General features: G+C 44.2%; 1 protein-coding gene across 3 annotated transcripts in view; it reads left to right on the top strand.

Moving 5' to 3' along the window:
* Positions 1-4,192: 4,192 nt before the first annotated feature.
* rhbdl1 (rhomboid, veinlet-like 1 (Drosophila)) overlaps positions 4,193-17,811 on the top strand; it is a 47,481-nt gene continuing 33,862 nt past the window's right edge. The window contains exons 1-2 of one of the 3 annotated variants that reach the window (XM_005939492.3): positions 4,193-4,882; positions 11,924-12,082. In XM_005939492.3, coding sequence (XP_005939554.1) covers positions 4,778-4,882; positions 11,924-12,082 — 264 coding nt within the window. In that variant the 5' untranslated portion in view covers positions 4,193-4,777. The other 2 variants (XM_005939493.3, XM_005939494.3) reach the window with 2 other exon arrangements.

Below are 17,811 nucleotides of genomic sequence, written 5' to 3'. Positions count from 1 at the left end.
TCTCCATGACTCCCAATCCTATCAATGAGAAGATCCTCAGAAAATCTGATTTTTACACCACATTTGTAGCACTGAAAACAAAATTTGGGTCTAATCTGCACTTCATGTTTTCGTGTGTGTGTGTGGGACAGAGAGAAAGAGAATATTGTGAAGCTTAGAGTTGGCAGAGATCATAGAATATATAATACAGTCCTCTTTTTAGTAATTTTCCCCTCTGCTTTTCCTTCCCCCCTCCTCATTTCCCTCCAATTTCTGCCTCCTTCCTCTGACTTTCTCCTTCCTCTTCCCCTCCTCTTCTGTTTTATGTCCCCAAGAAATCTTCTAAGTAGAGCAGTTTGGATTAAAACTGTGTCATTCAGTGACCTGATTCATTTTTCTGCCATTTTTCTTTATTTTTTTATCATGTGGGTGATTCCCTCTATTGCACAATACCTGCTGCTTGATATTCAGTGGCTTGAGTGTGAAGCCCCTCATCTATTTTAATCCTTGTGATTAGCGGAGGCTAACGGGTTATTAGAAAACCCCCTCCTGGAACAAGCCGTGTCCTTAATTTACAGAAGATTAGATTAGAAAACAATAGAGCAACACTTAAATGCTGAGATCAAGCACATTGGCAGCATGCTGAGCGTTCATTATATTGTGCAGACTGGATTATATTTGCACTCCAAAACAACTTTCAGACCAGCCACTCTCCCTGAGTTTATTGTCTCTTTTCTCTCAGTGAATTCACAAACTTTCTCTTCCCCCTGGTTGTTTTCCAGCAATGTTTCCCAGCGCGCACCAGACAGCGCTCCAGCTGAGCGTCCACACAGAAACATCCTCAGGTGTCGATGTGTCTCCTTCCCACTACTCCCCTTTCAACAAACCAGACAAATAAGATTTCACGAGGTAATTTCTTGTTATTGCTTTCTGCAGCGCAGTTTATACTCTTCATAGACGGGGCCAGGAATCGATGAGTCTGGCTGAGATGTTTTACTTTACTGAATATGAGGTACAGCGAGGTAAACAAAGGCTCAAGAGGTATAGTGTATCATCTTGAAGCAGTATGCAATATCGGGGCATTCACGGGGCTTTTGATTGACTGGAGTGTTTAAGCGTTTTGTGTGAAATGGTATACTAGGCATGACACATGACACATCATAACAAACATCTCCACAAAGGGAACAAAACAAAAGGCAAAACGGATTTTTCTGCCTCTTTTGTTTAACGGACGTCTTTCAAACACTGAGATGGCAAGTTGTTTGTTTTGGGGGGTTTAAGCGTTATTTTGTGAAATAGTGGCTCCTTAGAGTAATGAAACAAATACAAAAACATCATGACTGCATGTACTCCAGCTTTTAACACAGTGTGTTTACAGGGTGAAGTGTAACTTTCAAACTGGTTGTAGATTCCTTACATATGAAGTTAAATTTAAACCTAAGGATCTGATCTCCAATAACTTCGTCTTCAGTTATGAAAACTCTAGATTTAGCCAATCAAACCTTGCTCGGTTGTGTTGTAAAAGAATTTACTCCACAGCAGACATGTGACAGCTGCCTCTTCCCAGATGCTGTGTTATTAAAGCCAAGTGCTTTAAAAAATATATATAAAATCTGTGTAGAACCTCACATTGCTGCAACAATCAAAACTGCATCGTTAACAGAGCCTTATTTTCAGTCCAGACTGAGCAGCAGGTCTGAATATCAATTAGATTTAATAAAGATTGGAACAAAAGAATTAACAAAAGTCTTTTAAAGATTGTTTAAGATAAACAATGATTTTTTTCCCCACCCTGTTTAAAAGGAATCCATAGTTTGGAGTCTCTGCTTTGTAAACAGACGTATCCAACTCTCGTGCTAATAATGCTAGTGCAGGCTGTGTACAATTAAGCACACTGAATTCAGACCTTTTAAGGCATTCATTTATAGCTTCATCTTACCGCACTTTCAGTGAAGGACAGCTATTCTCACAAACACCTGCCTTATGGACCTGCAGGTCGTTAAGCTGGTGAGGAAGAGTGTAGACTGGTGGTCTAATTAACGTGCATTTCTGCACTCCCTGAACGGCCTTGTTATTCTCTCCCCATTCTCACGCAGAGGCTACACCAGTGTTTTGTCTGCAGCTCTCAGGGCTTGTTAAAGAGGAGCATGGTCTGCCTGGGCTCATCCTGCCGTCTGCATCCATCCACCAGAGGTGAAGGGTTTAGTCTGGCTCGTTCAGTTGGCGATGCTTCAGGCAGCCGAAGACTGGACTTTCTTTGGGTCGACTAATGTCACTCGGTTTCGGTTTAATGGCAACAATGATGCTTGTTTGACCTTTGGTGGGGCCGTGAGCTTTGTTGGCATGTTATTTACACCGCTGAAAATGCTGTTTACTTGCATCAAGTGCCATTTTGTTCCATAGAGGGCATTTGACTTGACGTAGTGTGGCTCAATAGAGCGGTATGTGTTTAATTTTGGATTTCTATGCTAAGAAATCTCATGAAGACTACATTAAATTCACCTTTTGTTTTCAGTTTTCCAAAGTCTGGGCGTTTCTCTTAGGAGGGTTCTCTGCTGTTTTTCTTACCGCACCGGATATGTATTTTTTTACTTGTCTATCATTGTTTGATGGAAGTCCTTTGAGGTTACCAAGGCAACAGTTGAATCCAGGTTCATTTTGGCAGCTTTTTCAATCTGTCTCGCTCATTGCAGTTTGCAGATCCTCCAGCAGTGACCTCGTAATTAGCTCGGTCGTATTCAGGCTCACAACTACCGAGTATTGGAGACAAATTAATTCTTAACATTGATTAGTAGTCGAACAAAGAACGTCATGGCGTGACTTCAGTCTTTCCACGCAGGGAGGAAAAAAATGGAATCCTGTCATCTCCAAAGACTTGGAGTGTAATTATTAAGGTTTTGTTCAAACAGGAGTGTCAGACTGGCATAATGGGAGGTGACAAAGGGAAGGTCTGGGAGCTATGCCATATTCACTGTGGCCCAGGCCAAAACCATTAGAATAAATACAGCAGTTACTTATGGCTTTGTATAGCTCGCAGGCTCCATCTGACCCAATAAAGCACAAGACAATACTGTCCTTGTAATGAGGTATATATATATTTTATTTATTCCTTTCTCACATTGAAGAGAACTTATAAACCACTTTGCATCTATATGAAGAGAAAGGTCCAAACATGTGGTGCAATCACTGCAATCGTTTCAGCAAGCAGAGGGACTGTGAGTTACACAGAAGACATTAAACATCGCCGCCTCACCCATTATCTGTTAGCTGAAGCGGTCCCTGAGTCACAGCCTTGACACTGCGCTCCACTGGAGAGGGTTTAAAAAAATAAAATAAAACTAAGATTTACATTATACTGCCATTATCACCATTGTCCTGAGGAGGAGGGGTCACTGTGGATTTGTGCAGGAAGAAAACACCTTTTAAACAATCTCAAGAAAGGACTGACGCCCACCTGAGCGCTAACAACTTCAGCTATTTTTATGTTCTCCTCCCCGCAACCAGTCTCTTTATTACCTGTCAGGTTTTGTAGATTGAACCATTGTTCTGATATTACTTAATGAACTGTTGAGGGTTCTGGGTCGGTGTTATTGTTGTTGTGGTATTCGTCTGAGCTCAGTGGACGATCAGTGAGCCAGCCAAGCTGTCTGATTCAATTTCATGTTTGTGTGCGTTGGAGGTGGGAGTCCGTTTGATCATTAGAGCAGTCCTTACAACGAGCTAATGTGCCAGAGATTAGAATTAGAATGTAAAGGGCTGCAGAACAGCTAAGGTTTGATCAGTGGTATCAGTAGTTCTTTTTCCTTGTGATCCTTTATGCAACACATCTCGTGTGTGGCTGAAATTGACAGACACAACATGGATAGTATTTTACCATATGTCTGTGTATTAGTAGCTTTTGTCTTGTTTACACTGTGTGGTTTTGTGTATGTATGAATGTAACAGACCAGACATGTGTGTGTGTGTGTGCATGTGTGTGGGTGGGGGTGTCTGTAGCAGTAGTAAGCGCAAAGCCGCAGTGGAACCCATCCTCTCCTCCTTCCCCGAGACGCCTTACTTGTAGTGAGGAGAGGAGCCGCAGCCCCTGGCCACTCCTTCCCCTCCTGCAATTGGAAGCGAGAGGCCGCCTCCCTCCTCTGCCTCATTGGTATGCAGGCGGTGCAGTGTGTGTGTGTGTGTGTGTGTGTGAGAGAGAGAGAGAGAGAGAGAGAGGAGAGGGATGAGAGAGAGAGGGAGAGCAGGAGAGAGAGGTAGCAGTCAGTGCAATGGGATAGAGGAGAGCAAGAAGGAGGAGGAGAGTGAATGAGAGCTGCTGGATCTGCCTTGCCTTGCGTGCCTGCCTGTCGTCTGCTGAAGCTGGGTTTACCACCGCGCCACGCTGTACTGACACGGAGCAGAGTCACAGTCCATTTGCACCACCCGACGAGCACTCAGCACCCCCGTTTATCACCCCGGCGACGCCACTAGCAAGAAAACCCAGGGACCATTAACAGGAAAAGGGGGGGGGGAAACACGGCAGTAACGAAACGGCCTGACGCTACTATTTAGGCACCAGCGGCTACCTAACCGTATCTCCCCCCTCCACCTTCTCCCATCTTTTCCAACCAGACCACCACTCCTCTCTCTCGCTCCTCCCTATGCCCTTGTCCTCGGCGGCTCCTCTCACCTCCCTGGCCAGTATATGGATAGAAGCTCCCTGTTTCAGCTCATACAAGAGCAGGTAAGCAAGGAAGCAGCGGCAGAGGTTTCTATGGTTACAAGATCCCGGCCACCTCGCCGTCTACCCAGGGACTGAGACATGGAGGCTGTGCTGAGAACTGATGTTGGGATTGATAGCAGGGACTGTGCGTGCACGGGCACAAATGAAAGCATCTCGGAGCGATGTTGGCCACAAGAATGTGAGGTCAGATCTTGAGCCACAGCAGGAGGCAGACCATCGTGTCACGGTCTATAGAAGGAATTCTGAAGGAGATGTGTGTGCTGATGGATGGATACTGAATATACTGAATGCATGGATGCTTGGATAGACAGATCGCTGTGTTCTCTAAATGAAGGATGGTTTTTAGTCTTTTGGTCAACTGTAAATGCTGCAGCAATCCTTCTGCATGTCTATGGTTGTGTTTGTTTTTCCTGCAGTTTAGGTTGAGTTGCTGCACTTGCCACACACCCAATATTAACACCCGAGGGTTTTGAGTTTGAGTTTGCAGAATTATTTAACATTTTATTTCTGAGACAGTGAGACAGTTTCCCTGAAGCCCTGGTTTTATATAAATATATATGTCATTTTTTTCCCCTTTAAGGCCAGATAACAGTGTCTGTTTTTAAACTTTTCCATCTTTCTTTTTTTTTTGTCCCCAGCCATGTTGGAGGTTCTTGCCAAGTTGAAACACAGGGTTTGTGACTATATTTAGGCCAGTGAAAAATGTGCCTCTTGACATCTGTCCTCAAGCCAAGCTGCCATATTTACTCTTCAGTCATATTTATCTTTGGTCTGCCATCTCCAAATTTACCAAAACCAAAATGGTTTAAACCAAAAAAATCGTGTGCACGCTTGGGTTGGGCTGCTTGAAGGCAGACGTTCAACTGGATTTTGATGTCTGTTTTTTAACTAGCATGTCTTCTGTTTTTAATGAGAACCCGGCCCACTGGGGGCGTTCACTGATTGTCAGGGTGTATGGACAGTCATTATGTCCAAGAAGGAAGAAATTGATTGTGTGCTGCAGAGTCTAGGCGGGTCACGAGTGGCTCATCTGCAACATATTGACTCAAGGGACTGCAAACATGTTCACATTAAAGTGCTTACACAGTAAACTGCCTCGCAGACACACACATCTAGACTTTGTACTTAGGATGCGTGTGTGTTTGTGATTGCGTTTTTTATGAATGCGTGTGGTTTTTAAAGTAATTGGAAAAAGCCTGTGTGGGTTATTTGAAAAGATGCAGTGTGGTGGCACCGGTGAGTCATGCGCTGTATACGCGATTTAAGATTAAATACATTAGTGATTTAGCCACAGTTCATATTCCTTCACAGATACTTTGCAGTGTGAGGCTGACTAATCTCTGTCAATATCCATTTTCAGTGTAACAGGTCTTTAGCCGGGGGACAAGGCCAATATTTCCACACTGTAAATTACTAGTTGTTTTATTGATTGGGGGGTTTATGTTTTTTGTTTTTGCTTGGACCAGTATTTGCATACAGTCAGTTTGCAAGGCCACAGCTGAGCATTTCTGTTAAGCTCAAGTCTAGACCAAAATCATTCACACTGGCTGACGACAGGCTTTCTCCACCTTTGGGACTCCATGCGGCGGCCTTTGATTTGGAAAAGGTCTCTCTAATTAAACTAAAATGAGGTGAAATCTGCCAACAGCATTTGGACGGAGAGCAGGAAAGCTTGGGTTTTTTTGTTTTTTTACAAAGCCTTCTGCCTGCCTAAACATCGAGCACTTTCCTCCCTCATCTTTATCCAGGAAAATGTTTTGCTGAACATGCCTCATGTTGATGCAGCTCTGCCCTCCAGATTTCTCTTGTCACATTCACTGGAGGCTTTCCACAACAACAGCAATATCCTGCCAGCTTCTAAGCAAATCTACAAGTGCACCTGGAGATCAAGTGCTTCTCTCAAGGGTATTTTAACTGTAGTCGGATGTAAAGGGAGATGATCATGCAGTCACTGTCGCCTCTTAGTTTTTCCGCTGTCTAGCATGCTGAATCTGCCGCCTTTTACTTTTAAAGAAAAATAGATTTGGATATAATTTGAATGCTATTTCCCTTCGTTTTAGAGTGATGCATTTATCAGACAATCAAGTCAACGGGCAAATAAAAGGTATATGTTGGAGGGATAGGTCCAAAACAGGAATGTTGCATTATGCATCATTCATTTCACTGCCGCTGGAAAACTGAGGCAAACTTGGCCTGATAGATCCTCAGATCGAGCATCTTTTAGTTGCTGTAGAGTTTAAGCATTTGGGAGTTTCGGTGAAGTCTTCCGAAACCACTATAGGTGGAGACTTGACGTGTTATGCATATGTGAGGACTGCAGGTCTGAAGAGAGGGGTTGTTGCGGGTCTGTCAGACTGAACCACGTGAAAATGCTGCAGGGGGAGAAGAAGGCGAGCGAAACCGTAGAAACATGAGTTTATTAGTCTTTGTCTGCAGGAGGTTGTAGTGCTGAGCGTGGGCTATTTCTGGCCTATGCAGCCTTACACATAAACACATGCTTACGGTGGCCTTTCTATTCTAGTGTCCCTGATAAGGTAACTTGATGGTTGGCAGCATTCAGCCGCGAAAGCATTCAGGTCTAATCGTATTTAGATCTCACCCATAAGGCCTTGGGGTTCTGAATGCTTTTCTGACACATTTCTGTCCACCACTCTTTTTTTCTTCTTCTTTGTATTCAGCTGTATTTGAAATTGAAATTCCCTGTGTTTGCATTGTCTTAACATGAGAAAGTGGAGTCCGATGACCATTTGGGCGCGATTTAGATCTTAGGCCTGTGACATCGCAGCACTAGAGCGGAAAAGTTTAAAAACACGCTGATATTAATAGCACAGCAGAACAAGCATTGTGATAATTACGGAGTCGGTGGCCCAGTTGTTGGTGAACACCAGTGCATCCCGAGGGCAGCAGAGACAATTCAGAGGGTTTTGTTGTTTTTTTTTAATCTGATGTCATGCAAATACGCTTTGCCCTGTAAATGCCACAGCAGCGTTCAAGCTTGGTGCTCTTGTTCACAGACACCAAAGTGGACTGTCTGTTTTTTGGCTCTGTGCCACAGGGTTAGCATTGTGTCACTGAGTGTGTACCAGGGAGCCACACCAGCAGTCCACTATCCACTATCCTTCCAATGACTAAATGCTATTTATCAAGCAACCATTCATTTAGTACTTGTAGCTACTGTGCATAGCCTGTATGTAAAAGATGGACACGTCCATAAAGACACTGGTTACTTAAGTCACATTATGAAACTACAAATATGACTAGTGTGGGGCTAATTAGACTTAGAAACTAATTTGTTCAAATCTGCTCGATAGAGACTTGTAAATCCACTCTTGAAAGTGTTTTTCTTTATCCTGCTTTTTGACAATAATTTATTAAATGAAGATCATGCAGTATTTTGTAAAACTTGAGACAACAAACTCATTAGGAAAGTGTCTTCTTAGGTCACAGACCAGGGGAGCAAGGGGTTGTTTTCTCTTAAAGTTTATACTACTGAACACATTTTTAAAACTAAAAGCGGTATTCATCAGGAAATAGAATCCTTGTTGTGCTTTTCATTGTCAGATCCACAGTCCAAAATAAGCTTTTGTGTACTTTAATCAATCAGTCATCAGTATTGTTGTTGAATAATTTTCTTTAGATCAAAGAGCCCAAAAAGCAGTAAAGATTAAAGTGGATGGATACAAGCTGTAGACAGTTTAATCATCTCTGCTTTCTGCCCTTGATAATGTCACTGCAGTGTTAGCTACAGCTCCATTAGTGCTACAGAGCAATTGTCAGTGTCAGTTCCGCATGTAAGATTATACACCAGTTTTACACAGCATTTAAACCGGATGCCCTATTGTATTCGTCCCTCTTGTAACCCCTAAACAGCTCTGGATGCAGACCCTCTGGAGGGTGTCCTTCAGTGTCTGACACTGGGACGTTAATAGAAGATCCTTTGCGTCCTCTGGGTTGTGAAGATGAGCATCCATGAATCAGGCTCTGAACGTGACAAAGTAACGTCCACGTGAATGCCAGATCTCGAGGTTTTCACAGCAAAATGATCAATGTTAATTCACGTCATCTGTCAGTGGTTTTAATGTTATGGCCGAACCATGTTTCAGCACTGCCGCCTGTATCCGTGTCACAGCTGGGGGTTTGTGGTTTGTCCCTGTTCTCGAGGGTTTGCCCTCGAGTTCCTGTGGAACAGACAGATAAATCAGTCTTTGGCTGGGGTCAGTCAGAGTCGCTGTGCTGAAGGTAATGGAGGTCCCAGGGGTTAACACTGAGATCATTTCCCTGCAGTCAGCACTCTTCTCCTCTCCACCCTCCTCATGTATACATTTTCATCCTGTGTCTTGTCCACCTCCTCACACTTGCTCTTGAGGCAGCTCGATTTGGTTGATCCGTCTGCCTCGACACCATCATAATTTCCCGCTCCGCCTCCCTTTACATCTACACCCAGAGTTCATCGTAGCACCGCCTCATTCTTATCTCGTTGGTCTCTTTCTTATCCATCTTCATTTTTATTTTCACTTCCTGCCGTCTTTTCCCTTTTTTACAGCCTTTTTCTCTCTCGCCCCCCCCCCCCCCCCCCCCCTGTTGTGTCTTTCCTTTGCCTCTCGAATGCCAATATGTTTGTAGGGGTAAATGCAAGAAAGGGATGACACGCAGGCAAACCACGTAACCATGGCAACGCATGCAGCTTGTCAAAGTGTCGCCCTCACCAGTGTCGCCCTCACCAGTGTTGGATCGCTTCAATAACTGCTTCCCTCTCAGTGCTTTTCCCTCCTTCTTCCAAACCCTTTCTTCCCTCTGTTTCTCTGCCCCACTCCCTTGTTCATGCACGTCAACAGCCTGTCCAAGGGAGGGGGGAAAAAGAAAAAAATCAGGCCCTTCCTCTTGCCAACACTCATTTATCTCACTGTGCCTCATCTTGGTAATTGATAACCCTAATTGGCTACAAGAACCAGTCCTCCACCTTCGTGTATCCTCTGCAGACAGTCTCCCCTATGTGACGTTCTTCCTGAATAAGGTCATACCATGGAGGGAGAAGTACCTGTGCAGTATGACAGCTCAGTGTCAACACTTGTGGTTTGTGTAAATGTGCACAGCCATATACAGCGTGCCTGTGCACTTCTGCTGTATGTGTAGGGTAGTGATGTGCTGACATATGGAGGCTGACAGTAATCAGACGTCCCCAGTGTGGCTCTCTGTTCCCCCTGTCAGCCCGGGCTGAGCCGGGAGCACATTAGAATCTGATCTATCTCTCCTCTGTGGCAAAAGGATGCAGAGCACTGGAGTGTGTCACAGCCTTCTTATAGGAAAGAGAAGTAGAGGACTCACTGCCAGACCGCTGGGTTAGCCAGACGTGCACAGACGGCAGTGAGGCATTTTTACTTTCAGTCCCGTCTCCTTTCTGGCGCTCTCCCCCCTCTTGTTTCATACCTTCTCGTCCTTCAACTTTAATCTCGCCATTTTCCATTTTCTTTCATTTCATCAACCCGCCAACCACCCACCTACCTCTTCCATTTTTCACCTCTTGCCTCCTTGCTGTCACCCCCTCCCCCCTCTATATCTCGGTACACTACACATCAACACTGAAGAGAACTGTGCTGCTGCGCTCGGTTCTTCTGTTTTAACAAACATCCGTGGAACGTAGAGTTAAGGAGATTACCTAAAAATAAACAGGGGGGCTCTGTTGTTCCTATTTTGGTTCATTTGTGTCCACAAATTTGGTAATATGTTCATTCCAGTCTGCCACGGGAGTGCTGGCTATCACATTCACAGTCAATATGTGATGTGTAAACAGTCATCAGTCAAACATAAATGTAAATTTAGTAAGTTTATGTGAGTACAAACACTTTGTTGAGGGTATAAGATTTATTTTTTCCTGGTGATGAGTTATTTAGTGTTTGTAGAGTATTAACAATATCCCTTCACTACATCAAGTAGCAGTAGAAAACACTCATCCTAATTAAATCATTAAAACTTACTATGAACTTCCTGCTTTCACTAACGCTCTCCCAGATAACTAAAAAGTGTCCAGGGAGTGAAAATCTGAAATGCACACTCTCACACCAATGCATTCCCTGATTCATGTTCTTTGCTCCTTCGTTGAACAGTAAAGCCTTTAGCTTTGAACTTCCTGCAGTAGAGACCGACACAGTGTCGGTGCAGATCACGTCCAGACTAAGGCAGCTTTTAGATCAGATCCTTCTCATGGACTTGTGATACGACCAACAATGATCCAGCATGACTGACTACATCCTGACGCAACATCTGAAAAGCTCACCTCACCCCCCCTCCCTTCCTGGGGCGACAAAAGGCCGTCGGTATGCTCTCCAGAACCTAATGAGGCACTGTTAGCATTCAGGAAACAGTCAAAAGAGAAGCAGCAAGGACTCTTCCCATGCGGTCTCTTTGTGCTGCTTCGGTTTGTCCTCGGGCACAGTCTCACAAACACAGATGCACTAAGGAGAGCGGGCATGAGAAATTAACGCTCCATCACTAAAAAGAGAAGAAAATGAAGTAGTGCTGTATGTTATGCTGGAGAAAAAAATGGGGGGGGGGGGCCCCCATATTAAATAAACCAAGCATAGACACACACCCTATACTTTACAAGCCATTTTTAACCTGGTGCTATTTCAAACAAAAACACTCAGATGATTTTATGAGATTCTCCTGCTTAAATCAATTACAAGGAGCAGCTCGGGCATACAGACATCAGCAGTAATAACCCACGGGGCTCTGGGTCTTTGTGAGTGGCGATTACAAAAAAACCACACTGACTGTGAGTCGCAACTGTGGCCAAAAACAGACTCGTGTGGAGGCACCCACACAGGAATAAAGACTGAAAAGTTGGTCAGGATTTTTTTTGGTTTTGATTTGTTTTTCGTGTTTTTAGGAAACCTAGAATGACAAACTCGCCCTTCTCTTGTTGCTGCTTTCAACAGCCTAACATGTTGGGTTTCAATGGATTTGCTCCTTTTATGAGGTTTAAAGTGTCTTTTAAAGACATGATATAAGCATCAGCTTAATGAAATCTGGTGTCAAGCCCCGAATAGACTCTGTTGTGTCTGTAAATACTGGTACACCCCAGCTGTCTATTACTTGATGTGTTCTCCCAGAGGGCAGACTGACACCTGCTTATTAAAAAATAAAGATGCATAATAGTGCATTGTAGCGGCTGCCTTGCGGTTTTTACTCCAAGGGCTTTGTTTTTGTGTTTTTATTTATTTTCAGCTGGACCCAGAGAACACCGGTTTCATTGCAGTGGAGAACTTTACCAGTTTGGTGGAGCACCATGAGCTGCAGCTGGATCCATCCAAGCTGGACATGCTGTTAGCCCTCGTCCAGAGCAATGAAGACGGGCAGGTGTGCTACCAGGAGCTCATCGAGTTGGTGAGTGGAAACCGCGAGCGCACGTGCACGGGCGCAAATAGCGATGCGAGTTGGGAGTTGCTTTGTATCCCGCTGCGCACAACAACACGCACACAAACATCCCACCTTTTTTTTCCTCTTTTTGTTGGATTTCAGAAAGGTTACAGAATTGATTCAGACAGAGCCAGCGAGCTCTGCAGTGGCGAAAATTGACTCGACCATTTAGGTCGTTGTCCTCCAAAAGAAGGATCAATCTTTCCAGTTAATGTGTCGGTAAATCCAGACACTTAACCTCACAAGCCGGCAACAGCAAGTGCGGGAAACACCCACACCGAGCTGGCAGAGCACCGTGTCGAAGCAATAGATTCTGTTTATTATAACACATATATACTGAAACACACTAATACTGTAAGGAGTAACATATTAAACGCAATATGGTGTTGTTTTTCCAATATTCCAGATACATCTCATGGTTTAATTTGAACCGTTTTCTAATGTTTGACTCCCTGATGAGTGATTATGTGCCAGAAAGTGTTCTATAAGCTGATGTGAGGACAGTCTGTGTGCTGTCATCTCTTAACCACAGCCACAGATGACTTAATGTGAGGCATGCATTCCTTTTAATTCATTCCCTGCTCTTCTTTTTGCAGTTACAAATTCATGTAGAGCTTTATATCTGAAAGCCTGAGTCTCTCCAAGCCCACAGATGAGCACCTGCTTTTGGCTCCTGGTGCTGTAGGGTGTAAGCATAGTGATTAATTCAAGGCAGTGCAATTCCTGGGATGTTTTCTCTTCCTTAAGCTCATTTTCCCCCGCTCCTGCTTTCTTTTTCTGTTTATCTCTTTTTCTGTGTGTGTGTGTGCCTCTATGCATGCTTCTGTGTTTGCATGTTGTGCTCCCTATGATTTGTAGCAAAGGCCACATGAGGCCATTCAATTTGGAGCTGGTCCCATTTCTGAGGTCTGTGCCACTACAGACTTGTAGAGGTGCTGCTCCCACAAAACAGCCTCTCTTTCGCAACCATTGTTGAAGTGTGGGTTGTTTTTTTTCCGTATCCTTCTCATCTCGTTGCATCTCATCTGAATCCTCCCCTTCTGAGTCCATGCAATATCGCCTCCCCTTCATTATGAACCTGTCTCCTTGAGCACTCGGATCTCATTTCCTTCTCTTTCAATCCCGTCTTCTCTTTTTCTTGTGAACATATGTTCTGCAGAGGAAAGAGGTTAAAAAAAAAAAAAAACACAGCCTCGCCTCCAACATCATCAGGGAGACACTTTTAAAATTGCCCATCAGCCAAATGCAAATTGCATTCGATTAGTAGCCGGCATTGGTAGTAGTCGGCAGCAATCTGAGGTAATTTGAGAGCGCCCATGTCTCACACAGATATCGACCCCCAGGTCTGTTTTTTAAAGATTCGTCTGATTCGCACATGTGAACGCGAACAATACCCACGCTGTTGTGCACATGCGTGCAATTTGCATATATGCAAACATTTTCAAGAAGTTTATTATTAATTGATGCAGCCTCCCACTTCCTTGCTGTCTGTCTCACCGCCTCCCCTCTCCCTGATGTGCACAGACACACACAGACACACTGCAGGCAGACTCTCATTCATACACATGAGCCCTGTGTGTGCAGATTTGCTGAGTAATTTAGAGGATATTTGAATGTTGATGCGAATCTGGCCTCTCATCGTGCAGCACGTGACGCGTGAGCTCTGCAGACAGAGTGCAGAACGTAATATGACATTTTCATCCGGATCATGGGCGAATACCTTGGGCCTTCTTTCCCCTCCTCGCTCTGCGTGGCTCTCACCTCATTGGCTTCTTCGCTCTCTGAAGATTGGATTTAGTCCAATTCTCCCTTAGCTTATTTATTTATTTTGCTTGCTTCTTTTCACATAACTGTATCTGAAGCAGATTTGTAAGTGATACTCCACAGTGTATAACAGATGACAGTCGTGTTGTCATTTGGAAGGTTCAGTGCTGCTACAGTGTTATAGCCGCTGCCTGAAGTCTGGTGTCTGTATTGATTTTGTGGTCTGGCCTCTGTGGAAAATGTAACACCCCTGCACATTATTAAAATGGACATAGCAAGATGCATTGTGTGTCTGTGTGTCTGTGTGTGTGTGTGTGTATTCTCAATCTGTGCCTTTTCAGCTCACAAGCTGGTGAGATTTCTCTCTGTTGTGTCTCTTAGCGGCTGTGTTCAACATTTTTCTTTTTTTTCCTGATTTGTTGTTCTACATTCGCTCCGTGAGTTTTGCAGCCGTGAATTCACACTGCCTCGCTCGACCTCAGTGGGTGTAAATGTGTTTTGAATCACACCGTTAGGCAACAGCTTCTCTGGTGTCTGCGCGAGACCGTGCGCGCTCGCACTAGTACAAGACAAGCCTCGCGCGTCGCGTCGTTCACGTTCGAGTCATCTTTCATGCAGGGCGATCCGAGCCAGAGAACTCCATCAGTTCAGCCAGAGGGGTGAATAAGTAACGCTCTGCTAAAGCCTCTCTTGGGGAACTGTGCATACACTCACGCACGCCTGCACACACACACTCGTACATATACGAAAGACTAGTGGTCTGTGTCTGACTGCTAATCAGTGCAGACTTCTGCACAAGGAAACCAATAGATATTTTCAAGCAGCTCCACAGTAAAACGCAGACATTTGATCAATTCAGAAGGCTAAAAGACACCTGAGGTTTCAAAGGTCATACATTAGGGGTTTGGAGGGGATGAAAGTGTGAAAGATGAGCATGGGTTTAAGAACTCAGGGGAAAAGGATTTCACCGGGAAGTGTGATGTATTCCTATCCTATGTTTAATTTTACCTATTGAGCCCTCTGATGCTATCATGTTCCAGCTATGTAGCTGAAGAAGTGTGTCACCGTTCTCCTTCGGGTGGTAATTTGGCTAATGTTCGAAAGAGATACAAAATGGCAGCCATGGTTAATTACATGGGTGAAGTGTGTGTTTCAGAGATTATAGCAGGGGTTTCTCTGTGTTCAGGTTGAAGGATTTTTAGGACTTCGCCTTTTCCTGTTTTCATTTTTATCCTTTTGCCCAGATGTTGCGCTAATATTCTCCGGTCCCTCAGGAGGTGATGTTAGGGAAACACTTTTGAATTTGAATAAATATTAAATGTCTTAAACTGAGCGTTTGAGATCCAAAAGTCTAGTTAAAGTTTCATTCTGGAAGTAGGCGATTACAGCATTTTTAAAGTTTCCAAGGTCTCCCAAGTCACAGTGCTCACGGGGCATCTCTCTCCTGGGACACAGATGCTACCTATCAGCATTCCACTGCACGCTGAACTCCAGTTGAAGCTTTGTGTTGGAGATGGGTTCCCAACTAAAAGTAATGCACTTTGCCTAAGTGTCCTGGAGTAAAGGCTTTTTTTCTTTTTGGAGTTTTAGCGCTGCAACTATTAAGCCATGAAGGAGGGTTGTGGCCGCAAACTGCTGAGAGGGAAAGGGGAAAAAAAGAAAAAAGGGGAACCCGAATTTTTTAAAAGGATTTGAGTAAGAAAGAACCTGAGTATCTGGGTCAGGGTAGAATCAGCGAGGCTGAGATCCGCAGTGATTTAGAGGCTGCTGCGAGAGAGCACGACAGAGTAAGAGAGAGTAAAGGAGAAGGGTGCTTTTGGCCCTTTGGATGACTCGCAAATTAGATGGTAAATGCAAACAGTGACACTGTTAGCCTGGTGATGGTGAATCTGTAGCACTGTTAACTGGCACAGCCTTCGATTCTTTCGGCATCGATAACTGATTTATCGCAGGAGGAAGGAAAGTGGGCATAATCAGAATCATTTATGGATTGTTTTGCAGCTGCAATGCAGACATCTGGATGGCCTTTAAGATGCTTTTCCCCCCCCCAAATTGTTATTGCTAATTAGTATTGAGCTGCATGGTATTGACCATGTGGTGTGGCTAATTAATCCATCAAGAACGATTGACTCGAGCTGAGAGCAGCACGTACAACCTGCAGCCACCATGAGGCACACACTGCTGTCAGTCTGCTCCAATCAGCCATCCCTAAAGGAGAATACTGCCTTTATATGTGTTTGTGCTCTTTGCCTCTCCATCACTTATTTCCCAGCAGACTGTGCCCCATCAGGGAACTGATGCACACCTCAGAGATTTTCCCTTACAGCGCTATACTGATGTCATGTGAATTTATTTTTTCCTCCCTGTGCACTTTGCTTTTTCACTCCTCAAGTTTTGACTTTTGACGTTTATGTGTGTGTGTGTTATTGTCTGGTTGCCGTCTCTCTCCTGTCGTCACATCAAAAGGCTGCTAATGCTCACTTTAGTGTCGGCAGTCCTGCATGTCAGAGAAGGTGAGGCAGAGTGACAGCCGTGCTTAACCGTGCCTTCAGGGAACAACTTTTCACTCAGGCAATATGAATGGGAGAGAATACAGTAGCAATGCAGAAAGAGGCGGTAGGTGCTTTCACTGAGCCAGATTAAATAAGATGTGATCTTATTTGGAAAAGAAGCCAGTCCCAATTTCTTTGTTTAAACTGTACATTCAGTTATATTAAGACATCTCACCTTTCGCTGTCCACTGGTGGCCTCAGAAAAATCTGTTAATCAAACTCACGCAGACAGGCATCTGATCTCCCCGTCTTATGTTTCCCATCTCTGCCTTCTAATGTCCCCATGCTCCTTTTGCTCCGCTTCCACTTCCTGCCTCAAGTATTGTATAATTGCATTTTCCAGGCCTGATTTCCATACTAAATATGCAACCCTCCGTCTGTGGGAGAGCCAGCAGCCCAGCTCGACATCGTTCTGGTTATCGCTTTGCAACAGGCCCTTACACCCTCGCTGTACAACCACCAGTATCATAATTACCCACAGTTAGGATAGTTACCACATCCTGCTCTGTTAGCTTCCAAAAGGGATTAGCACTTTTTTAACCCCCTGATTTTTGCCTGAGCAATTTCTTGAAGAGGAGGGAAGAAACAGTCGCCGCTATTTGCATTTCTTCATTATTTGTTCATCTACATTTACAGATTTTGTCTTCTAGCATGTTTAGCTCATTTGCTTTTATAGATATTGACCCACAATTTCTTCCACTGTGGCTCCTGCTGTGTCTATGTATAATGAGTGTACAAGCAGCAGGGCCTGGCTAATGAATTACTGATGTTGTACCTTTAATGGTGGGTTGTACTTCCTGCAGGTCCCCTGAAGAGGTTCTGTTACACTTCACATGAAGCTGCCATGTTTGTCTAAAGTTACTGTTACGTGAAACCTGTACGTACAGTAAGGTTTTCTGTTGTAGCTGCTGCCTTCTTACTCTCTCTAGAGTCTCGTTTCGTCATACATTATGAGGCGAGTCTGCCAGCTCGCCTCATATGTTTTAGCTACACCAGAGATTTCCACCATCATCATAGCTGTGACTTATGCATGCTCATTTTCTATTAGGAAATACAGATATTGAATCTAAAGTGCCCCTGCTGTGGATAGCCGGTCAGGCAGTATTTTCAGTGGTAACTCTGGTGGAAAAGAACTCTGTGTTGTTATCCTAGCAGTTCTCTGGCTCGGCTGTCAAAATCGTGGCATTAGGATAGTTTTCATCCTAAGCCTCTATTGAATAACTTATCAAGAGCTGGTGCTGTCAGCTTGCAAGCTTCTGCACAGGCCCTGCTCACTAAGCAAACCTGGAGCCCATGATTAAAATGAAGACATACAAACACACATGTACAAATGCCTTCTTTCTTTCCATGCAATAGTTCCTTTCAACTAAGATTTGCTTT

This window comes from Haplochromis burtoni, unplaced genomic scaffold (assembly GCF_018398535.1).
Source record: "Haplochromis burtoni strain Fernald_Lab_line unplaced genomic scaffold, NCSU_Asbu1 Contig_268, whole genome shotgun sequence".
Lineage (NCBI taxonomy): Eukaryota > Metazoa > Chordata > Actinopteri > Cichliformes > Cichlidae > Haplochromis > Haplochromis burtoni.
The sequence above is the reverse complement of the archived record's forward strand: the minus strand, read 5'-3'. Positions and strand labels throughout refer to the sequence as shown.